The 24,999-nt window shown below is 39.8% G+C and overlaps 1 protein-coding gene across 2 annotated transcripts in view; it reads left to right on the plus strand.

The window, feature by feature from the left end:
- Positions 1–24,999, plus strand: part of ST8SIA6 (ST8 alpha-N-acetyl-neuraminide alpha-2,8-sialyltransferase 6) — a 52,799-nt gene that overhangs the window by 6,083 nt on the left and 21,717 nt on the right. For both annotated transcript variants that reach the window (XM_021387852.1, XM_021387851.1), the window contains exons 3-7: positions 3,937–4,035; positions 9,609–9,695; positions 17,607–17,751; positions 21,729–21,841; positions 24,104–24,196. In XM_021387852.1, coding sequence (XP_021243527.1) covers positions 3,937–4,035; positions 9,609–9,695; positions 17,607–17,751; positions 21,729–21,841; positions 24,104–24,196 — 537 coding nt within the window. The remainder of the gene's footprint in view (positions 1–3,936; positions 4,036–9,608; positions 9,696–17,606; positions 17,752–21,728; positions 21,842–24,103; positions 24,197–24,999) is intronic.

A 24,999-nucleotide genomic window follows, 5' to 3' on the forward strand; every position in this document is an offset into this window, starting at 1 on the left:
ATTCCCTATTTCCTTTCGTTTTTTATCACCGTTCTCCCAGGGGAAGAGAGGTTCTTCTTGACGTGGACACGCAGACTTAGAGGTTATTCACTATGGGCAATTCATTTCCCATTGATTTTTTTTAAAACTTATATTTTATTTGTGTCAAGTGACTCTCTCAGGACCCAGGCTGAGAAGTCTGTTATTGCATGGAAGTGGGTGCAGTCCATGTCTTACAGATTTTTGCAGTTTAAGGAAATGTTGTATGTTGTCTTCCTGTGAGTAAAATATAGAATAACAACAAGCTGATAAATATGGCACATGATCTTAATGTACTGTGGCTTTATTAAAGTACAGATGGTATACTTTCTGAGTTCCTAGAATAGGAAGGATGTGGCCCTCAAGCTCTTCATATATGATTTTTTTTTTTTTTTAAAAAAAAGCCTTCTTTCATATTTAGGTCAATAAAGTTGGCTTTAAGAACATCCAGCACTCTAAGGGAATTTTAGCAGAAATGGCCATTTCGTCTGTTTCTCATGTTCAAACCAACGGAATATAACATGGTTTTCCCTTTGAGTTCTCATTTAGTTTAAGAGTTTGCAAAATGAGCTGCATGTCACCAACCTGTGAGGCACGTTATCTGGTTGCACTGAAAAAGTTGTAGTGTAGTTCTCAATATTGTACAGAGACTGTCATCCTCTAGATAAATTCATTTAGTGATAAATGTTGCCTAGCATGACTGTCCTAAGTGATGAGAAATCTAATCTGAGTCTGATGTCTGCATAACTCTGCTATGAATAATGCAGGAGAAGTCTGGAATGCCACTTGCACACCCCTTAATGTTTGAATGCAAAAATTTTCCACTCACATGAAGCAGAAGCCAACCTGATGGTGAAACAGGAATTCAGAAATTTCACCTTTACTGGAAGAAGTCACTGTTTTCCATGTCTCGCAAAAAATAGTTTTATTTATGTATCTTTTTGCACCATATAAAGAGCGTCGAGTTAATTTTGCGTGGAAGAAGACACAGAAGAAACATTTTGGTGATCTATCTTCTGCCTGCATTGTATGGATAAAGAATTTGGGTGAAAAATCATGTTGGTGCCATTTTCACCAGTCTTTGTATGGGCTGTGGAAAGGGAAGGCTCCTTATTGCTTTTCCCCCACTGACGGCTTTAAAACTGATTTAATGAAAAAAAATAGAACTGTAATTTATTTTGCTCATTCTTTTTTTTATCTGACTTCTTCCTTCTTGAATTTTTCAAGTCTTGTAAATGTGCGCATAAAAAAACAATTACACTTGAAATAAACAAGACAACTTGCTTCAGTTGATCGCAGCACTGTGAATCTAAAATGTTAAAAGTCTGTTGATTAAAGCTTTTATTTGGTTGAGAGAAAGTTATTCACTACCTCCGCTGACCTCAGGACATAAATTACCAGGAAGCTATAAGGATCCTGGAGCAACTCCCTGCACAGAGCAAAATCCTGCTTGTGGCAAGCTGGTTGTCCTCTGGCTGTGCCTGTAGGTGCCCCGGCATCCAGACAGCTCCTGCCAGCTGAGCACCCTGTGCTAGAGGCCTCTCCTCTGGCCAGCTGTGACCCAGGAGGTCTGTGGCCACTTCTCCAGCCAGCATCTGCTGTCTTGGTTCCTCAGCTGTCTTGAAAGACCATTTGCATCAGTAATACGCACTTGGTTTATTATAACAATCATTCTTATTTTATTTTTTTAAGGTACTTTTTATACAGCTAAGCTTCATTATTTTCTTTAAGCTGCACCTTCAGAAGGATCATTTTCACCGTGCTGAGAAGTATGGCAGAGGAAACATGATTTAGTACCAACTAAAGTTGTTTGGGTACAGGTCCACCTGCTGCTTCTGTGTGCACAGAAACACTTGGGCCAAGTTGCAGTAAACCCATGTACCTGGGTTGTAAGCAGGGCATCTGCTGTCACTTGCTGTGTCAGATCTGTGGAGCTGTACACCTGACCCCCTGAACTGTGTGCTTTGAGAGCCTTCTGCTTTCACATTTGTATGCCATTCATTGAAAAATAATTAGATAAGAAGCTGGATGTGAAATCAGCGGTGGAGCTCCCAGCAGGTAGTGCCAGCTGTTACTGTCTGTTATAGTCACTGCAGAATTGAAAGGACAGAGGTTTACATTGTGTTCTTACTGTTCCCCTCAACAAGGGACATGCAGACTACATCATTCCTTGGGGGCACTGGATGTATGCTGGGAAGAGCTCCTTGATGGTAGAAAGACAGTGAGAGCTGACCCCTCTCCTCTGCAGCCTGCTTCCTGGGTGAATTGCTCCCTGTTTATGGAAAATTATGGGCAATGGAATGAGAAGAAAAGGCGCTTTATTACTTTTCCTCCCTTGTCATAGCTATGAAAATGCCAGGCAGTTTGGTAGCAGAATAAACAAATATTTATTCTGCTCCTTCTTCTTCAGCCAGGCTTCTTCCCATTTGAATTGTTTAAGATCTTAATTGTTTAAGAAGAGGATGTACAGGCAGAACTCATCAATGTATACAAATACCTGAAAGGAGGGTGTATGTAAGATGGAGCCAGGCTCTTTCCAGCGATGCCCGATGGTGTAACAAAAGGCAGTGGTCACAAGCTGGAGGAGGTTACCCCTGAAACCCAGGAGCACTTCTGTGCTGTGTGGGTGCCAGAGCACCATCACCGGTACCCAGGGGCTGTGCGTGGAGTCTTCTTTGGATATGTTCAGAAGCTGCCTGGACACGGCCTGGCCAGCTGCTCTGGGTGGCCCTGCTGCAGCAGGGGCTGGGCCTCATGGGCCCAGAGGGCCCTGTCCACCTCGGCCACTCTGTGGTTCTGTGACTTGAAATGGCATCTTTCCCAAGTAAGAGCTGCTTGTCTGAAATGTCATAGATATGTGGTCTCGGTGTTTTAGCAGGTTAAATCGATGAGTTTTGAACCTTGTTAGTAAAAGAATTATGATGCAGAAGCAGACTGTATTGCGTATGAAGCAGGAAGACCCTTGTGCTTCTAGAAATGGGCTCTGTTCATTGCTGCAGCTCACACCCAGGTATGAAGGAGAGCACCTGTGTCTCCTGCATTTCTAGTTCTGGTTTGGGCAAACAGGCCACAGTATCCAAGTGCTCTGTAAGCAGTGGGGTGGGTGTGGAGGTGGTGAGGAACAGTGAACATAGAAATGGTGGAGGAAAGGACTTCATGATAAGTGACGATACACTCAGTAGATGGTTGATGAAAGAAGAAGGTGATTATATGAGATTAAACCTAGATACGCGGTGAACTCGGGTGAATGGAGAAAAGCTTGGTATTTCAGTCATTTACTAATCTACATCTCAGTCTTCTACCAGGACTTCCAGAGCATGAGGACTGCACAGGGTTTTGGTGAAAATGAGGCAATGGGAGTTACTGTCTGGCACTTGCATTGGTTCCTTTTACAAATATTTGTTCTCTTTGTATAAATAAAGAATAAACAAGGGAGTAAGTATTAATCTCAAGTTAATAAATTCAAGTCCAAGTAAAAAGATCAACCTCACCTGAGGTGTTTCCTGTGTATATTATATTGATTTTGAGTATTTCATTTCATGAACAGTGTTAGGAGATCACATCTGCTAAAATGTTTTAAATATGAATATTTTAAATATCTTTGTAATGTTCAAGAGGCTTCCTGTTTCATTTATTTTTTAATTACATTTTTCTGATTACCATGTAAAGCAGAGAATATAATTCACTCTATGAAACAGAGTTTCTTTAAAGAATCAAATACATTGTAGTCACTAGCAGCGCAGCCTCCTTTTATGCAAGAGCTTCACAGTGGAAGTGAATAAAATTTCTTTGGTAATGTTTTCAGCTAAATCAACAGTTATTCATCTTATTGTCACAGCAAAGAAAATGCAGCAGCTCTGTCAGAAAATACTTTTTTTAAAGTGTGTTGCTTTTTCTCCCACTCCACCTTTTTAACAGAACAACTGCTAATAAGGATGGAATTTACCAGTTTGAACTGGATACGAAATGTAAGGCAATTCAGGACAACATTTTGTCATCGTCAATCAAGAAGAAAAGGTAGGTTCATGCTATGCTTTCTGCTTTGTTTGTTTTAAATAAAAGTCTAACAGGTTCTCTGCTTCTTCTACGTAATTCTTGATGATTTTAATGTGGAACTGCGCAAGAGCAAATTGAAGTTGTTCAATCAATGTTTGCTTGCATTTTTTCTTTCACATTTGTTAGATTTATTCTAGGTTGGATTTAAAAAAAATAAAAATCATAAGTCAAACAAGATTTCTCATTCTCAGTTAGCAACATTTTATTCCAAGATATTTATAAAAAAGTAGACCAGAATTTGTGAGACCTAATTTTAGCCTTGAGTGTCCTCTTCCGGACTGGCAAACACTCCTGCTACGAGCAACATTAGTTAATGGTTCTTTTCACTGTGTTCACTAGAGTAAATATAGAAATGTACTAGTATAAAAACTTACTGAGTCATTGCACTCATTATTATAATAAGTAGTTCACAGGAAACTAATTATTCAATTTTAGATGTATCAAAAATTCTCCACCCCAAATCCATTTCTGGTTTCAACTTGCTGTTCTGCCTTTTCCTGATGTGGAAAAAAGTCTTTGCTAGTGCCCCTGCTCAGTTTCCTTCCCACTTACTAAAGTGGAAGTCAAAGAAGCAGCCCATTGCTTTTAACGTATAACGTCTTGCCTATATGGATGCAGCAACGTATATAACGTTGTGAGTAAGAAGAGCATCCCATTAGGACCAGGTGCCAGCTTAAAATTAATTAAGTGCTGTGGCATCTTTTAAATTGGAAGCTATTTTTTACTCCATTTATGAAGAGGAGAGGAATGGAATGAGAAGCCAGAACTCTGCTAAAAATAATTATGTGCTTTTCTCCATTCAAAGGACTGTAGAAGTCAAAATTTCCTTAACATTAAAGAGGAACTTTTAAATTGTGATTTTAAAGCTGCTCCTGACTTTTCTGCTCCTCCTCACTTTCTCATTGCATTTTTGGATCTTTCACCTGTTTTTAAGTCACCCTATTCCCAGCTTCTATCTTTACTGTTTCAATTTCTTTTTCTCCTCTATAAACCTCTCCTCCCACTGCTATTCTCATCAGCAACACTATCATTGAATTTTTAACTCTTTTGAAAGATGGTAGGCCACCATGCTAGTGTTGCGCTGCTAGTAAGAGCTGAAACAGAGGTCAAAGAATATAGCTGAAGTGTATGTTTAATACCAAGAGAAGGACAACCAGTCACTGTGTTGCCTCCAAAATCCAACTATGGCAGTATAAATGCTGTTTTTTTTCTCATGTATTAGAAAGTTGTAGAGGTTGCAGGAATGCAGACTTGCTTTTCACATCCAGAACATTTTGAAGCTGCTTGTAGGAGAAATGAGGAAGCATCAGACTTTTATGGATAGCGAAAGAGGAGCTGAGCCATTAAATGATGCAGAAGATGAACTGGGCAGGTGGGAAGAGAAATTGGTATTTGGAATGAAGGAGCAAAGGATTGCTTTATGCTGTGAATATTGCAGCTCATTGTCCTTCACTGAGAGGAGCTGCTGGGATCTTTGCTGCTTTTTTAATGTGTGACCACAGGCATGGTATATAAATACATTACAGGGACATTCTGGACTCTCTGGCCTCTTAAATTGGCAAGGACCAGAAAAACTTACTACTTGTAAGCTTGTCAGATGATTTGATAGTAAAAAATGCTATGTAAGTATAACAGGTTTGTGCTGGTGGTGATAAAGAGCTTGAAATGCTGAGTTCTGCTGGCACCTTTTCATTTTTATCCTAGAGTGAGCTCTGTGTACAGTCTCCCGAGGGCTTTAAAAACTGATAGTTGTTTTTGTAGTATTAAAGTGTCCAAAAGCACGAGAGGTCCTCCATTTCTCTTGCTTTTCCTTTAGTGTTTTTATTTGTTTCTTCCTTGAACATAAGCCACCAGGGAGGAAGATCTCCCTTTTTCATTCCTGCTGCTCGATTTTCCTTCTAATTCAAATGGCTTTTTTTCAAGTATAGTTCCAGCAATAACCAGTGGGGCTACATCTGTCTCTGTTCTGACATTTTACTTATTGTCTCCTTACTGTCTCACCACTGCTGTCCCTGCTGATGTCCTTTAGTTACCTGCTGAAAATTAGAAGATACTTCATCATTGCCTCAAGTATGCATAATTCCACTTTAGCCTCTGCAGTTAATGTAGACAGTTGATGCATACCTGACCATTACCATAGACATAAAACCCTTCCAATTGTTGTTTGCTACCCAGGCTCATACAGTACAAGTCAGTTTCCTACAGCAGCAAATTATTTTAATGTTTAGGATGCAGGTGGCAGACAAAAACAGGACCAAACATGTTTCTTTCACTATTCTCAGCACTGCAATTACTGTCTTGTCCACATATTGTTATAGCTTAATTTACCTGAGTTTTTTTTTATCGTAGTAATAAAGTTATTTTAGCATCAGTGAATATGTACTGTTAGCTCCTGGGCGCCACTGAAAATGTATGTATTGTTCCAGTTCTTTAAAATGAAACAGTGGAGAAGAGGATTGTCTAGGTTGCAGCAGAGCCATGGAATGATGTCTTGATGGTCTTTCTGGACTGATTCCATTGGAGTGAGTCCCTGAGACTCCTTTAGAGCAGGAAATGGTAAAATAGGCTTTTCTGAGAGGAAAACTAAGCCTTTGGGGCTGTAAACTCAGCTGCAGAAAATCCCAGAGCTTCATTTTGAGGGTTTTTTTAAAATTAAATATCTGTTGGAATACTGCCTATGTTCAAGTAGAGTTCATCCCATGAAACTGGCAGGATGGAAGCCTTATGCTGGGATGGGCGACTGCAGCAGCCTCGCAGAGGTCCTGTCCCCACGATCTGCTGTTGAGGTATCTGTGATGCTTGTGGTGCTGAGCCAGCACTGGCAAAGGTGAGATCTGACAGACCGTGGTGTCTGTAGGTCACAGGAGCAACACAACCAGAGGCACAGGGCAGCAGAGGAGTGTTCCCTCTTGTACAGACCTGGAAGCGGTGGCTTCTCTATGAACTGTTGAGTCTTTGGCCACCTCTGAGAGGGATTCCACCCAGCAGACAGCAGTGGAAGGGGAGAAGTGTTCTTGCATTCTAACAGGTAGTGTTGCCCTAAGTGCAGGTACACGGCTTCTGGTACACGTACTAGAAGGCCCTCACAGCTTCTGACAGTGAGTGCCTATGCTTTTTGTGGGGCCTTAATACTAGAGTGCAGAAGATGCTTTTATTTTTCATCTCACCAAATGTTTCTCTGTGACTTGCTAATAACTTGTCAGTCAATGCTATATCTTCCTGGTAACTTTTCATTTCTGACTCTGATATTCATCTTATCAATATCTTTAGGCTAGAATTTGCTTTTTTTCTATATTTTTTTCTCCTAGATAATGATAGTATTAATAACTTTCCATATCCTGTTATCTTTTTTTTTTTTTTAACCTAAATCCCAGCATCTAACATTTATTTATTGTTTAGCCCTAAGGAGTAAAACCAGATGGGTGATTTGACATTAGGCTGTCCTAATCCTGTGCCTCTACCCTGCCCTCCCCTTCTGCATGTGCTGCCTGTCCTGCCCTGTGCTGCTGCTGGCACTTGTGTGACCCTGCAGACAGGAGCCAGTTTGGGTAGCTGCTTCAGTAAGAAAGTGGTTCCATTTTCCCTGGCTGCAGCTGCAAGGCTGCCAGCAGAACAGACCAGCAGGCAGCTACCCAAATAGGAAGGCCTTGTTCCCAGTTTCTCCACTCTCATCACTGCTTTATACTGCCTATGGAGTTTGCTGGAATCTTTCCTGATACAGTTAAACACACCAAAGCAGAATAAAAAGTGTATGGTGTGTGCTTTATTTATTTTTTATTTACTTTTTTAAACAAACAAATTCTGGATTGCTTTTTTTTTTTTTTTTTTTTTTTTTTTCTGTCTTTGTTTTTTTTTTTTTTTTATTTTTTTTTTTTTTTTGCCATGGTAGAGAATTAAAGTGGCCTATGAAGGCATTTGAGCAGGGCAAAAACTGGTAGAGCAGGGTGGGGGTCGTGCAAGCACCAGGCATGGCATAGGAGGAGAATAGATGTGGAGCTGAGCTGGAAGGAGAAAGAATGCACTGCACAAGGTCAGAGTGGCTGCAGCTGCAGTGAAACTAATTGCACTCTGCTCCCACTTTGGCCCATTCCTTCCTGCTCCCTTCAATGGTGCAAGGGTTCAGAAAAATTAGTTTGGACAAAATGATGTGGTTCCTGTAGGAGTTTTCTACGTCTGGTAATGAAAATAAATGCTCCTGGTGTTCGTGCAGAGTGAAAATTGTCACGGGTGCAAACCTGAGCCAAAGACCAATTCCAAAGCAGGATTCTTCTGAAAAATTTCTGTTTCTATGCGGAAATGGAAAGTGATTTTACTGTAGGGTAGACAAACCAGTTAACTCCAGCAGTTGCAAGAGCTTTATGGAAGAAACAAACAAACAGTAAAAAAAGGGGTCTGTTTTTTCAGTCATTTACCATAAAGCTGTGGTACTAAACATGCTGAATACAGAAATAGAAGACAGCTTTCAGAGTGCTGAGTGCCTTTCTGCTGCAAGCCACCATTACCTTTTGGTTTTCCTTTTTATCAGTTCTCACGCTCCATTTAAAAACAAGTGAGGTTTCCTGCCTTCCCAGTCTTTTTTGGTAAGGTTGTTCAAAATATGCACTTCTAAGTTCCAGTTTAAGTAAAATGATGATCATTTGGTTTGGGGCCAACACTAAGCTGTTTTTGCTGAAATAGTACAAGGCAGATGTTTATTGGAAACGTGACTCCTGTAGAACTTATAGCAGTAACATCCACATTCTCTCTTATTTCCATCTGCCCAATCCTCCTTTCAAATCAGAGTTGTTGTTTTTAAAAAGCTGCAGTGGGAACCAAGCACAAATCGGGGAACTGTTAGCATTGAACCTAACAGGGAAAAAGTGTCTCCATTCTTTTGGCTTGCGTGCTCTGCGGTATTTCACATGTGGGCAAATGTAAACCTCTTGAGCCACTGAAAAAGCAGAAAACTCTTTGGTTATATATACCCCACTGGTGCTTAGTGGGGTAAAACAGATTTTTTGTTTTTAAGATATAGTTTGAGGGAAGAATTATATCTGCAAATGTTGTTTTGTGGTATAAGATGACTGAATTGAGCTTAGGGGACTGCGTGAGGTGAGTGGAAGAAAACGGTAACTTTAGTCTTTATTTGCAAGAACTGCCTGTCAAAACATTCTGAAATTTAAAACAACAAACACAAGAAACAGAGGTTTTGTATTTTGGACTTTTTGCGCAAGGGATAATTTTTGAGGGGTCTAAGCCTTCAAGATATACACGGCTGAACACTTAAGTTTGAAACAGCAGCACTTGCAAGTGTCTGAAAAGTTTGTTAGGACATCACTGTTAAGAAACAATGTCTAATAGGTCATGCTAATTAAACGAGGACAGTACTGTTACAAATTACAGAAATAAAATAGGTCATGGAGTTCTAAAAGCAAACTATTATATATGCACCGTGCACATTATTATTAATACATGCATCATTTGAATGTTTTAGAGACTGTTTCTAAATATACATACATATATATTCTAGTGTTTGATGTTGTTGCCTGTTTTAGATATCCAGAAGATTATTATCTTCACATAGTCAAAAAACTGCAGAACTGCACCTGGATAAGGAGACCAGAAGAATCAGCAAAATTCAGGTAATTTTAATTGTCTCATTTGGAAAACTGTTTACCCTGGATTAGTCTAACAAGCAATAAATTTAGATCTTCCATTTTGAAAAGATAATTTTGTATTGCTTTCAGGCTGCATTTGCAGTTATAAATTTCCATTATTCTTTTGATGCTAGGGCTCTTCTTGCTTATTTGAATTTAGCTGTGCAAACGGAGTAAGATAAAAGAGCTACACAAATAAAGGAATTTCACCTATCTCCACTATAATGAATAGTTAACTAACTTATCTAGAATGGATTAAAAATATTGCTGACTCAAATCCTGTGGTATTAAAGAAAATGAATATGATGTTATCCATCTGAACTGGCACTCTGGTAAAAGACAGTGTAATGAAGCAGTGTGTTTCTCACCCCACGACTATTGCTTCTACTGCAGAAGTGCCCCAGGCACTCATTAGTTTTGACTGTGTGTGCCATGGCCCCCGTGCATGTAAGCACATGACTAAATCTGTCCTTGTTCAGGGTGTCACATAAGTACGTGCTCAGTGGGGACAACTATCTCTGAAAAGCTTCCCCACTCATTTGGAAATGCATCGTGCTGTGTTTAGAGAACAGCTTCCCTATGCCAACTCTATTTTCTCCAGGGGGAAATACTCTCTTGAATTACATTGTCGCATGGATTAGAGTTAAGATTCTGTCAAGATCATTAAAAATGAGTAAACTCTCCTATCTTTCAACTCTTTGGAACTGGCTAGCATTGAAAACAAAACCTACACGCTCAGCTTGTGACACTAGTGGAAAAAGTAGTTTGGTGGTGAGGAGGGGCTCAAGTAAAGCTTTTTGTTCAACATAAATTGCTGTCTTTGCTGCGTTTCAGTGGTATATTACAGAGAGTTAAGGTTTACAAAACTTTCAGTTAGCTCAGGCAGCCTTCAGCTGAGCATGGAGATATCGGAGCATGATGAGGAGCTGTTGAAGGAGTCTGTTCTGTGTCAGAATAGGCAGGTGTTTTGTACAGAGCTGACAAGAGGTAAAACTACTCTTGTCTGCTGCAGTTAGGGGTTTTGTTTTCTGGTTTATTTTTTTTTAACTTCTCTTCCTTCTGACTGGACCAGCCCCCACTTAAGAGCAATTTGCCTCTTTGTCTGTGCTAGGTATATGAGTTGATGTCAGAATAACCTCTCCCTCTTCCAGCTTGGCGTCTTTCTCATTTGTTGCTTTCACAGTCTCCCATCTGCTGGGGCAGCTTCTACATCTTCCAGGCCTATGAGACTGGAACATGACGCTTTCTGTCTAAACCCTCATATAAGACTGTTGGACTTTAAGTTCAAGATGCTTACTATTTCTTTTGCTGTCTTTTTGCCTTCTGGCTAGGAGTTTGGGTCATAAGTGACCAAGGTGGCTTATACAACCAGTAATTGTACTGGAATCAATCAAAAGAGCGAACCGTGGGGTGCACTAAGCCATCTAGAAAATGTGGACTGTATTTACACTAAGATGAGCTTGCTACCTTTAACTTAGCTCTAACACCAAGTGAAAAATATTTTTTCCAACCCATGGTTCAGCACAAGCTGGACAAACTCTGTTACTCCTTTGACATTCAGAAGCTCTGCTGTTAGGGTTTCAAAGCTATTTTAAATTTAAACTTGCTAGAATACTAACCAGTTCATATATAATAACTCATACTGTATTGGAGTTCTGAAGACAACCTCTATGAAATTTGACCTGCTTTGACATCATTCAAATGTTCTGTCTATATGACTAAGGACTGGTACTACTCCTTTGCTGATGATTATCATTCAAAAGATGTGTACTTTTGCATAATTCTTTTCTTTCTTTTTTTTTTTTTTTTGTTCTCTCAGACTCATTTTCTGGAAACAGGATATTAAAACTTTGCAATTGTCCTCACTCCCAGACCATACTGGAGACTTTCAGGGCTTCCAGTCTCCTAGCAGTTGGTCAATACAAGCTTTTAAAGAAGAAGAAGAAAAAAAAAAGCAAAGGAAATTTGGTATAAAATTTACCGACTAAATCAGTATACGCTCCATGCTTACTGCACTCCCAGATGTGTTTATCAGACTTAAGCACAAGAGCCTGGAACTGGCTTTAAAAGGACTCTCTAGCTGAGAAATGATGCATTGACAGAGCTCTATTGGGAACAGAGCTTCTAGAAGTGCAGTGAAATTAATGATTTAATAATCCTTTGGCAGTGCATCTTGTCCTTTTCCTAACTTTGTCTAGTATCGGTAATGCATAATAATTGTATAATATAAATGTTACTCAATTCTAAAAATCTCATTAAGTGGGTAGATAAACACACACTTTTTGCAGAAGAGGAAATTAATCTCAAAGGGGCTGTGCAGCAGGAATTGAGTAATACAGCTAGCCACCTTCAGGAGGGGTGCGTGAAGCTGCCTGTCACATTATTCACCTGCAATGCCACCAGAAATCTGCCTGCTGACTAGACTGCAGAGAAGCTGCTTGACTTCTTTCCCTGTTTGCCCATCTGTTAAATGGAGTGAACACTTACATGCTTCTCAGGTGTGGTGTCAATTGCAGAACATTTTGGTATTATGCTGAAGTTTTAAGGGAGAGATGTGAATATTTATAAGGGACTTAATATTTTATGCTCCAGGGCATAAACTAACCTCTAATTTATAAGGTTTAAAAGAAGCTCCCCAGGGGTAGCGAATTTCTCAAAGAAGCTTCCTTGTGTTTTCCTTTGCAGCTTTTGCTGTTGGCTACTATCACAGTAGTAGTGGGGTGAATGAATATGTGATCCAATGCAGAAACTCTTGTGTTCCTACAAGACATTGTTGTTTGCCAACAAATACACATCATTTCTCCTTGTAAACCGAACTCCCAGTAGATCCAAGCCAAAAAAAAAAAAAATCCAGAATATGAACTAGAACTGCAATACAGGAAAGGGAAGAAATACTTGCCTTTATGTATTGGCAGAAAGGATGGAGCTGAGAGCTCTGGTCCTCACAAGGCACAGTGTTTGTGCTGTGGCATTGTACAAAAAGCAGTGTGTGAGATTTCAGGTTGACACTCCCCTACCTAGCTCAGCTCAGCTCTGCCATGCAGCTGTGCAAACTGTTTCCTTTTGTTGTCAGAGAGCTGTCTTTCTCTCTTTCCAAATGTTGTCTAATAAGCTGCTCCAGCATGCGTGCTCCCATGCATTAGACACTGCTATCTGGCAGTGGTCAGTGGTTCTTGGCATCTGTGTGCTGTTTACCCATGTATTTTTCAAAGTCAAAAAGAATCATGAGGCAAGTACAAATCATGACTTCCTCTTCAATACCTTTAATATCTCTCTTCTGTGGTGGATTTTGTCCAGCCTCTGTTGGCTCTCAGACCTACAGTTAATTCAGTACCTGTAATGCTGATATCTGAATGGCTAGATTTGGGTTGCCCTTAGAGAAGCCCATGGAAACACATGGTTCATTGTTCCCACAATCCAGTTAAGATTCAGAGTGCCCCATATATAATTGCCAGCCACTGCTAAAGAGCTCCAATCTAACCTAAAAATGAATGCTAGAAAAGGTGGTGTATTTATAGCAGAAGACCTAGCAATGCTGTTAGTTTACTGGTATTAACGGCATCCTACTAAGTGATTTAGGGATATTCTTCAACATTTATATACATGCTACTGACATATAGAGAAATATTTAAATTAACTAATGGTTACAGATACCCAAGGTTGGTGACAAATAAAACAAGCTATTATGAAAAGAAAGATTTTCTTCCGTTATTAGTAATCTACAGGCATTTGTTGCTTGAAACACTTTGTCCTTTTTTCAAATGATATTAAAAACCATGGTGTGAAGTATTCTTAGCATCAGGCTTTTCATACTTGCCATTCTTACTTTGTGTTTGGTTATCTATTCTATGTGGTCTTTCAATTCCTGACTAAGTATAGCTGAAGATCCATGAATAGATATGACATGGATAATGTGCAAACGCTATATAACAGGAGTGATATGATACTCTTTCTGCAAACAAACATGCATTTGTACAGATGTTTGTTGGACACCTACTGCTTAGAACATGAGTGGTCAACCTTTTGGCTTGCTTGGTCCGCTTTGAGTGAAGAGAAATCAGCTTGGGCTGCATACAAAATATATAATATAGTTAATGTATATAAGTAACAAAACTTATTCTTTTAATATTTTTGTATTAAAACATAAAAAGGTAGTGACAAAAGCATAAAACTAGTGGGATATTTGACCTTGTTTTTGTGAAATTGATGCATCGGGCTGTTTTGATGACAGTGGTTGCCATTCTTAGTGAGTTCTCAAGGTGTTCGTCAGTGATTTTTGATAAAATTTTACTCTTCCTGTGCTTCACCCTTGAAAATAGTTGTTCACAAATGTACATACTGCCGGAAAGCAATGACATGAATAAGGTGTGACTGTGTGTGAGGAGTCTTTCTCTGTTAAGAGAGGGCTTATAAAATTCTAGGATAGAGACATGATCAAAAGTTTGAGTTGATTATCTGATTCCAAATCTATACATTCCATTTGAAAATTCACATGTAATTTATGATTTTTTTTGGCAATCTTGAAATCTAATCTCAAATTCTTTTATCAAAACAGAAGGCATGGCTGCATATTTTTCACTATTCACAACGCTGCTTAGCCAATGTATCAAAATGCATACAGTGATTTGCCATAACCTGAGTTAGTGCTGTGCTGCACCCTCCCCTTGTCCTGGTTTCAGCCCAGTGCAGTCACACACCAATGTGTGGCTGTTGCTGAGTGATGGCCTGCATGCAGCCCATGGCCGAAGGGTTGGACATGCCTGACTTAGAACAATGTTTTGCATTTTTTAATACTTTTACAATGGCCATCTCCATTTTTTTCCCTACTGTGTTATATTTTTCAAAACTCCGGGCAACTTCATCATCAATCAGTTTTCTTCTCTAAATGCTTAATAGTTCTCTTTGTGTCACACCTGATTAGGTAGGTATATCCTATCGATACACAATGCCTGGCCATGAATAAATATTCAGATTTACAATCTGAAAATTTGGTTCGGTGACAGCAGAGATCACTGTTCTCTAAACTGAATGCATTATAGGGTTTTGTGTCTGATTTCAGAGTTCTGATGGGGCTAACCATTGCTTTTCACAGTTAACAAAATAGGACGTTTACGTATGTATATCTTTTTATAGACTTGGAGGCAACAAAAGTTGTAAGGTGAGTGATAGAGACTCCAACAAAATTTTTAAGGACTTCTAAAAGTATTCTGGAGTGTAGCTGGGCTGTCTGTACCTCAGAGAAGATAGCTGTCCTCTTGTTTGGAAGCTGTGATATGATTAACTTAATGCTTGTGATATTGTGCACAAGAAAACTGTGCTGAACAGTTGCAGAAATGAATTATTATTTAATGGACTTACAACCGCCCATTTGTTCACTGAGTGCTGTATCCAGTACTTCTCATCATGATTCCTTTCATCTCCTTGGCTCTTTCTTTCATCAGTTTCTTACAATCACTTGTTCTATGTTGATTGAAATCTTTGCTAATTCTTTGGAGGGCTGAAGATTCTCATTGTTTCTGTAATAATCATAACAATTAATAATAAGGAGAAGGCTGATAATGACTTTGCATGAAAAAGGGATACCAACAGAGAAAATCTCACAGCTGCCTGGAAGCGCTGTTCTTAAAGCTCCAGAAAAAAATCTGTGTTGGGTGGCTTCCTCTGCAAAGGCTCTCCTAGCTGCAGTCAGTAGAGTCTCAGGTTCCCTAGGTAACTTGAATATTAATTATTATATTAGTATTCTTCAAAGGTTTTCTACTTAAAAGAAATGTTTCATTAGTGCAACAAATTACAGAGCCCAATCGGGCGCAAGCTGTAATTGTTTTTACACCTCCACATCCCTTTGCTTTACAGATTTCTAAGCTTGATTTATTCTAATTTGGGCTATAGTCCCATGGTGGCAAATAATCTGCCGTTCTTCCAAATAGTTGCAAGTCCTTTTTTTGCTGGAAGCTAGCAAATAGCTAAAAAAGCCCTCAAAATGGCTGGGGAGGAAGGGAAAGGGGATATGGAGAAGGGCTGAGTAGATGCTGTGTTTCAAAGAAGCCTCTGGGCACTGTGTTTCGGGGCTATCTTGCATAGCTTGGAGCCTGGCAAAGTGATACAACAGTTCTTCATGAGCAGTCTCGTACTGTGGTAGCTGTAGGCTCTGCCCTGCCTCCTCATGGGAATACCATTCCTGACAAACCGTATTGGCATCTGAAAATGAAGAGAAAGGGAAACCCCTAGGTATAAAATATGATTTTAAAAATCTGGATGTTATATCACAATATAGCCAGCACACCATTTCAGTCCTACCAATATATTTGTAAGTTTTTATTTAAAAAAAACCCTCAACCCTAGATCTTGAAAGAAACAGTTGAAATCAGCCCATTTACCTAGTCCTGTAGTTTACCCTCCTGCTTTGTATTTCACTCGAACTCTATTACCCTTTTCCTGCTTTAATATCTCTTCAGAAAAGGGAGTAAAACATTCTCGCAGATTATATGAAATCCCACTCTTGCTTGGAAGGAACAATTTTTAGAATGTTACCCAAACATATGTAACAGTATTGCTTAACACATTTGTGTACTACAACAAAACGTAGCCAAAACACAAATGAAATACCCTGCAAGGTCAATTTATTCTTACATAATCTCACACCAGCACATAATCAATAGCTTTCCTAACACTAAACAGATCGATAACTCTGCTGTACTCTCTGAAATCTTCCATTCCAGTATACATGAAAAAACATAGAACTCCGAGATTATAGTGTGATTTAAGAATACATTTGCTGCATGTTTAATTGACCACATGTAAAATCAGAGACTTAATTCAATTTCAGAAAAGATAAAAAGGCTTGGTCAAGAGATGGGAATTGGTGAGAGTGTGGAGAAGCGGATGAATCTTTTAATTGCTTTGCAGACCTTATACTTTCCTAAAGATGGACGAATTCCTGTAAGGGAAAACTAATTTTGGGTCAGATTTTGTTATGTTTTTATGATTGACTCTTTCCAAATGTTTTGTTTGAAAAATCTATTACATTTTTTTGTGTATTCAGCCTGGGTTTCAGGTTCAGCCTTGTATTTCATTGTCTTAGACATATATGACATACTTCATTTATGAAGAGTTCAAGGGCTCACCAGTGTAGTATATCCCTTCACCACATTCTGTTTCAGCTATATTTAACCACTCTTTTCTAAAAGATTGCAATAAGTCTTAATATGCCTTGTTGCACTTTGATGCTACTGACTTGGATTGTCAAAAGCCTGGAGAAACCCATTGTTCTAGAGCCCCCGATGCAGTACTGTAAGGTAATTGCTTGCCCATTATAAAAGATTACATAAGGAAGCATAGATAAAATACCCCCCACTGTTTGTGGCTGAATCCTTTAAATTTTACTGGTATATTGCAGGTATTTTGTAGGTTCTTTGAACTGTCATGACAGTGTTCTCACTTTGAAATTTCACAGCCTTTGTTGTCTTCAGTACAACAGCTCATATAAACTGATGACTGCAAATACCCAAGCTAGATGACACCTGAACAACTGCTGGGAAAATAAAGATTTTCTCTGGTTATTAGTAATCTACAGACACTTGTTGCTTGAAATACTTTGTCCTTTATTTGAATGACGTTAAAAAACATGTTGTGAAATGCACCTAGCTTACAGGAATTACAGCTTTAAATAATTGCCATTCAAGAGAAGGTTCTCTTGAACTGATTAGTTTCTGAATATTTGCTGTGAAATTGGACTTGCTTTCCAAAGCAAGTCAAGGGAAATGACGTTGCTATAGAGGGCTCATACACGCTTCTGGTGCTTAGTTAGAACTGGTTTTAAGTCATCTAGCTCTCTACCACTTTGTCTCTATTTATTTGCCTGTCTTTGAGGAGGTTTGTTTTGTGTTTTTTTTTCAGGTCAGAGTTAGCTTCCTGCTGTAATGCAGTTCACAATTTTATTGCTTCTCAAAACAACACCCCACTGGGAAGTAACATGAGTTATGAAGTGGACAGTAAAAAGACCATCCTCATTACGGAAGACATTTTTAGAATGCTGCCTGTGGTAAGAACTGTATCCTTGCCTGTTACTATAATTACAGTATCATATATACTTTGGAATAGTAATAGAGTTGCTTTCTTTTATTTCTCTGGAAGAGCCCCTTCACCCTGTATGCACTTCCTCATTCACTTTGTGTGACTTTTGTTTAGCCTTCCTTTGCAGTGGTATAGGCATGAACAGCACATCATAGATCTGGTTGTAGGTAGAGTTACTACAGAACCCACGCTGCTGCCTGTCTTGGCAGTCAGCTGAATTCAGGGCTGAAGAACTGAGGAAGGTTGCATTTTTTCCATTCCTATTTTTAAATACATTTCAGTTTTGAGCTACGTTTCATATTCCTTGTATTCCCATGCCATTTCTCCTGAAGGCTAAGGCTTGTCACTTGTGGAGGCTGTTTTGGGGATAAATCTGATGATGAGATGAAGCCTTTGCTGCCAGAAATACAGACTGAGCAAAGGAATTAGATTTTGGAGCTAGGGTCTTTTAGCAGACATGTAAGATCTAGACCAGACAAAGGTGTCCCGGTTTCAGCTGAAATTGTTAATATTGCACTGCTGCTTTTGATGTTGCTGAGTGCTAAGAGTACAACCAGGGCTGAGCTGAGCTACTCAGTGGGGAAGAGCCACTGCCTTTATGGTGCAGCAGAGGAGAGTGGGACAGAGGCAGAACAGGGGACCAGAATTAGGCCTGGGATTATTTTGTAGCATGGGTGCAGGGTTGGCTCATGGGGTGGTTGCTGCATGGGGATTGGCTGTGTGTTGGTTGGCAAGTGGTGAGACTATGTGTTGTTGGTGGAGCGCTGGTTGTTGGGTAATTGCATATATGTATATTTAGTTATTGTTGCATTTTTGTTTTCAGTTTCTTTTTCTGTTTTTCTGGATAGTTTTTATCTCAATCCCCAAGTTCTATTTTGTTTCTAGTCCTCTCCTTATTCTACCTGGGTAGGAGTGAACAAATGACTATGTGGTGTTGAGCAACTTGCTGGATTAAATTTCAACAGTTCTTTTGGCAACCAGTGTGAGGGTTGAAGGGTTGAGATGACAACAGATTTGATGAGAGCTTGTTGAAACAAAATTGTAACAATTGTGACAGTAATTTAATAGTTGCTGGTCACAGTGTTATTGTTTTATTATTTTTGGAGAGGTGTCTGAGTTTTTTCATGGAACCATATTACTTGCTATATATGATCCTTGTCACACTGTTTGCCATCTCTGGGGGCTGGACTAAGGTTATCGTTTTCTGTAACACTGATTGGGAAACTAACCTGATATTTGTATTTGATATTTCAGTAATCTTCATGCTTTGGAAACCGTATCTTGGAAACTATTAATAATTTCACTCTTTACTTGGTCTCCTCAGGGAGCCAGGCTATGGTGGAGACAAGTGGTAATGTTCAAATCAGTATGCTCCTAATGCTATGCCTACTTAACGTGTTTCAGATTTTGTTTAAGGTTAAACAACTATTTATGAATATCCTCCAGAGGTCTGCCCCAAGGCTGGATAGTTATGAGTGGCTGGGAGTGTGGGTTGATATGGGTGGGTACCTAAAGCAGTGGGCACCCTCAGTGTTTTGGAATTTCACCTCTGAACAACTGCAGAATCCTGAAAAATTTGGAAGAGGTATGCCATTGCCTTGGCAATCCTAGAGAGGCAAAAATCACTGCAGTGTGCTGGGACCTGGTCCATTCTTACTGAAACGTGTTCAACGCTATACAGCACCCTAAAGGGAAAGAGGTCTCTGGATTTGATGACAATGCAGTAGGCCCAGCTATTACTCCAACCTCTCTGACAGGCCTTCTAGTTCAACTGGAGAACCAACCTGTGCCAGTATCAGTTGCCCCTATACAAAAGGCAAAAAAATGGCAAAAGTCAACTCATTCAGTAAGGAAAGAAAATCCTAATAAAACAAGGGTGGAAGAAGATGAAGCAGGGCTATCATAAGGACAGGAGGAGAAAGAATCAGCATTCATAAAGGAGACAATAAAAGTCTGACCTCCTAACTGTGGGTGAACTGTGAGATATGTGAAAAGACCTCAGCTGTCATTCAGGCGATCGTATTGTCACCTGGCTGCTCCAATTGTGGAATAATGGGGCCAGTAGCCTGGTCTTAGCGGGCATAAAAGCCAGGCAGCTGGGAACCCTTTCTAGAGAAGGGGTCATTAACAAAGTAATTGGAAAAGGGACTCAAGCCTTCACCCTAGGGAAGACATGGTACATTTCCCAGGCAAATGGACCACTGTGGAGAAACGTATCTAGTACCTGAGGGAATTAGCCATGCTGGAGGTGATGTATAATATTGACCTGGACAAGGATCAGTTATCCCAAGATCCAGATGATGTCAGGTGCTGGCAATCTGTGGCAGAAATTTGTATGGAGCACACCATCATCATATCCCAGCACACTTACAGCAGTGCTCTGGAAAGATAATGAAGAAAACAGTGATGGATGAAGTGGCTACCCTCCTTCAACAATACGGAGAAAATCTCACTTCCTCCTTATGGGCCTGTGTCTCAGCAGTGGAGAAACTGTTCTGGGAATTCAAAGACAGAATGTCCTATTCCTAACCTGTACAGACCAGTATCTTAGCTATTAGGAGTAAGCATTCCCCTGCTCAGGAGAGAGGATTTAGTGGGTACACACCACGTGCCATCCTTTGATTTTACTTGTATGGCCACAGAGAAGATATGAGGAACCACAACAGAGGGGCATAAAGATGTACTTAATTTTGCAAACTAGCAGTGAATGGGAGCCCTCTTACCCCTCTTTGGCAATCCTGATTTGTGTGATGAGCCTAGTGCTTTCTTATGCTGCTGTGAATCACTAAAGAAATGGAGGAGGTGACAGTGGTTCCAAATGAAAGAAAAAGTGTAGGATTTTTTAATGTATGTTTGCTAGGGTAGCCACAATTGCCTGTCCTGTGTGTTCTCCTACTGTCTTTTCAGAATTAAACAAGATATTTGAACATGTTTAATGATACGTTGCCAGGCAACATGACATCTGCCATTTTCCCTGCTCTTTTTACCTTGTTGATTACAGCTCCCCTTTGTGCCTTTCTTAAAGCAAGTTGTTGAGACTATGAAGAGGGATAATGCTTTGTGTAAGCAAGTTTTGACTCACTTTTGCATGTAGATTCAGTTTCTGCAGTTGAAATAGCCCTGCCGTTGGCCTTCTCTATTGAATGTCTGTGCTCCCATAGCAGGAGAGACTGAATGAGATGTATGAGATGTTTTGGAGACCCTGGGATAAAACCAACTAAATTAATATCAACTGAAATAATCAACAGTTTACATTAATTTGCTAAATTGTGATCTGTGCTCATTCACAAGTGGATGCACTTATGTCTCATTCAGCTTCCCCGGGGTAAGATGGCAACCTGTAACAAGAAGAGAAATAGGGAGGATGAACAGCCAGAAACAGTAGCTGCTTCACTTAGCAGTCAGATTCGCTGTGAGTTAAGACAGGGCACATGCTTAGCCATTGCAGCACCCTCAGGTTCCAGTAAATTCATAATTTTACCTCAAATATAATTGAGTGATGACAAAGTAATAAGCATTTGCAAGGTAACTTTCTATTAGCTGACACAGTCGATGACTATGTGACAACTCCCGGTCTGTTTCAGCGTAATGGAAAATGGGAGAATTTAAGCTATCTTCATTAGGAGCTAGTTCCTTAGCTTTTCAAAGATTCAATCAGGTACTGTTTTTTTTTTTTTTCATTATACAAATTTAAATTATATTCATCCTGTTTTAATGGTCTAATACTGTACCATCAAAATACTGAAGACAGAAGTAGCGGTTTTCAGTCTGTTGGTGACTATTTTTGGCTTTTGGTCGTCTGTGCCTGGCAATGCTGTCTGCTAAATGGTGAATGCTTTCACTGGGATTTACGAGATTAAAGCTGCAAGGACAAATGACTGAAGACACAAAGAAACAATCAAAAAATTTATTAAGCATACACTGTGTCTTTTTATTTGTTTGCAGTCCTCTCCTCTTTCAGTTTATCCCTTCAAGAACTGTGCAGTGGTTGGAAATGGAGGCATTCTGAAAAATTCCAGCTGTGGAGCTGAAATCGATCGTTCTGACTTTGTGTTTAGGTAAGAGCTGCTTCATCTCTCTGAAGGCTGTTGGGCATTTCTACAAGTTTGGCAGGCTTGGAAGCATGCCAATGCCAGTTTGTAGCAATGAGGAGAGATCTACCTCTCAAAGGATACTCCTTCAGCTTTATAGATTTAAGGACTCTGCTTCCTTAGTAAAGAAGGGATTTTGTGGATACATATATGATCCAGAATTACAAGGATACCTTTCCAATAATGTGAAACTTGATTATCTGAGAAAGTGATATTTCTTTTCAATTAACTCTCTTAAGGAGAGGGAACTTTTTTTTTTTTTTGTAATAAGGAGAAGAGAGTAAAAGAAAACCTCTGAAATAAAAACAAGTCTGTTGTTAAATACCATGTTTATTTTTGCCAGTGGGTTTACCTAGTCATAGGTTGGGTCACTAATGCAGTTACTTAACTGCCCCAGTATTTGTCTTCTGTGAGCATCAGATTTAAGAAATTTTTCATAGAATCATTGAATTGTTTGAGTTGGAAGGGATCTGTGGCCTTTAAACATCATCTAGTCCAACTGCCCTGCAATGAACAGGTGTGATCAACACCCAGTGGGATCAAGTGCACTTTCAGTAAGTTTGCTGATGACACCAAGCTGGGTGGTTCGTTTGACACAACAGAAGGAAGGAATGCCACCCAGAGGAACCTGGAAAGGCTTGCAAAGTGGTGCAAGGTGTTGCACGTGGTCCAAGGCAATCCCAGATATGCATACGGACTGGGAGAAGAACTCATTGAGAGCAGCCCTGCAGAGAAAGACTTGGTGGTTCTGGTGGATGAAAAGCTAGATGCAAGCCAGCAGTGTGTGCAGGCAACCCAGAGGGCCAACTGTATCCTGGGCTGCTTCATAAGAGGGGTGGCCAGCGGGGAGAGAGAGGGGATTGTCCTCCTTCACTCTGCCCTTGTGAGGCCCCATCTGGAGTACTGCCTCCAGGCCTGGAGTCCCTAACACAAGAAAGATGTGGAGCTGTTGGAGTGGATCCAGAGGAGGCTACAAATATGATTAGAAGGCTGGAGCACCTCTCCTATGAACAAAGGTTGAGGGAGCTGAGCTTGTTTAGCATGGAGAAGGCTCTGGGGAGACCTCATTGTGGTCTTCCAGAAATTGAGGGGAGTTTAAAAGTAGGAGGGAGACCTCCATTTTATGTGGTCTGATAATGACAGGACAAGGAGAAATGGCTTTAAACTAAAAGAGGAGAGATTTAGGATAGATATGTTGAAATTTTTTACTCGGAGGGTGGTGAGTCACTGGCATGGCTGTCTAGAGTTGTGGGTGCCCATCCCTGGAGGCACTCAAGGCCAGCCTGGATGGGGCCATGGACAGCCTCATCTGGTGGATGGCAATCCCATCCACAGCAGGGGGTTGAAACTGGATGATATTTAAGGTTCCTTCCAACCCAAGTCATTCTATGATGTCTATGGTTAGATCAGGTTGTTCAGAGCCTCATCCTGTTTCCTCAGCTCTCTCTGTAGAATGTGGAGAAAAATAGGCAAATTCAGAGCAAAGTTTGGCCCACTCTTCCAGTGCAAGTGAGAGATTATTGTTTCTGCAAGGAAACACTAACCAAAATACTTCTCTCAATGATGACCAATCACATGGTCTCGCTGACTTTGTTTCCTTTCCTGTCTTTGAGTAATATATGGGCTTTTCAAATAATTAAAAAAAAATCTTTCCAATTAGAGAACTGATCTTAATACAAGTGGGAATTCTGTATGCTAACATGCTAAACCTAAATGTGTGACTTCAAAAGAATATCTCCTTTACCTTATAACCGAAACCACTCTTTCTGCAGTTGGGCAAGTTCCGCTATTATCTCATGAAGCAGCCATCAGCATTGCTGTGCCAACTGAGGGATTGGTATCAATCAGTCTTTTAGACAGAAAATAATAGAAAACTTTGCAGATTAAATGCATTGTTTAGGTAAGAGGTGCAATATTTTCAGACAGCTAACATAGGGCATTCATAGACTGTCTCCTTATGGGATTTTAACTGTGCCTCTGATTTGTGAGATGATTTATGAAAATGAGCTCTCTATGCCCTATTTTCACCATCTGTAAGGTAGATTATTATTATTATTATTTTTTTACCAAAAGTGCTAGTGCTGTAAGCCTTATTTAATATTTGTAAAGTACTTCGGGATCCCTGGGAGCTGACATCAAAGTGTCACTGCACAAGAGAGGAATTTGCAAATAAATACTGTGAAGCATTTCTAATGGGCATCTGCTTAAATAAATGTTTCTCAATTTCAGGTGTAACCTCCCTCCAACAATGGGAAGCATTAGCAAAGATGTCGGCAATAAAACAAACCTTGTGACGGTTAATCCAAGTATCATAGCTCAGAAGTAAGTAATACTGAAATTCTGTTTCTGTGCAATATTGTATAATTGCTTGACGTGATTTAGACTTTGTTAAAAATCCATTGAGATACCAACACAGAGAACAGTGCATACCAATTACTTCATTAATGAGCTTTAGTTCCCATGTAAAATATGTACCATTCTAAATAGAAATCTATTAAGCTTGGCCTTTTTGTAGCAGAAAGGAGTCAGCAATACCCAGATTAGCAAGTTACTTCATTGGCACCAGTCTAAACTTTATGACCAAGCAAAACTGATGATTGCAAGCCCAAGCTGCTTCCTTTCCTTCCATGACCTTTATGACCCCCCAGTGTAAGAAAGGAATTACAATAATAAATCAGGAAAGCTTGGAAATGTGTGTCCAGCTCTATCAGTAGGACTGTAAACACGTGCTCCTAGTTAATGTGCTGAAGAGCTGTTCTGATGAAGGATATTTCCTAAACAGACACCCAACTTCTGCAATCTGTTTACTCAATCCATGCTGGTCACTTTTTTTTTACTTCCTTGATGAAAAGAAAATCTAATACATCCAGACTGACTAATCCAACGTCTTCAGACATCTTCAGCAGTCTGGAGCTGCAGCTTATCTATGAAAAGGACTGCCGTGGCATGTTATATACTGCTTACTGATCTTACTGTGTCTCATTGTCTGTCGTGTCAGTATTTGTCAAATAGACATCAGGCAAAGCTTGTTTTGATTTTTTCTGCTTTCTTAGAAGACAGAAGAAAAGGTACAGTAAGCATAGAAATGACTAATAGGCATTTGCCATTGTTTCAAGATATAAAAT

The sequence above is a fragment of the Numida meleagris genome, chromosome 2, assembly GCF_002078875.1.
Source record: "Numida meleagris isolate 19003 breed g44 Domestic line chromosome 2, NumMel1.0, whole genome shotgun sequence".
Taxonomy (NCBI): domain Eukaryota; kingdom Metazoa; phylum Chordata; class Aves; order Galliformes; family Numididae; genus Numida; species Numida meleagris.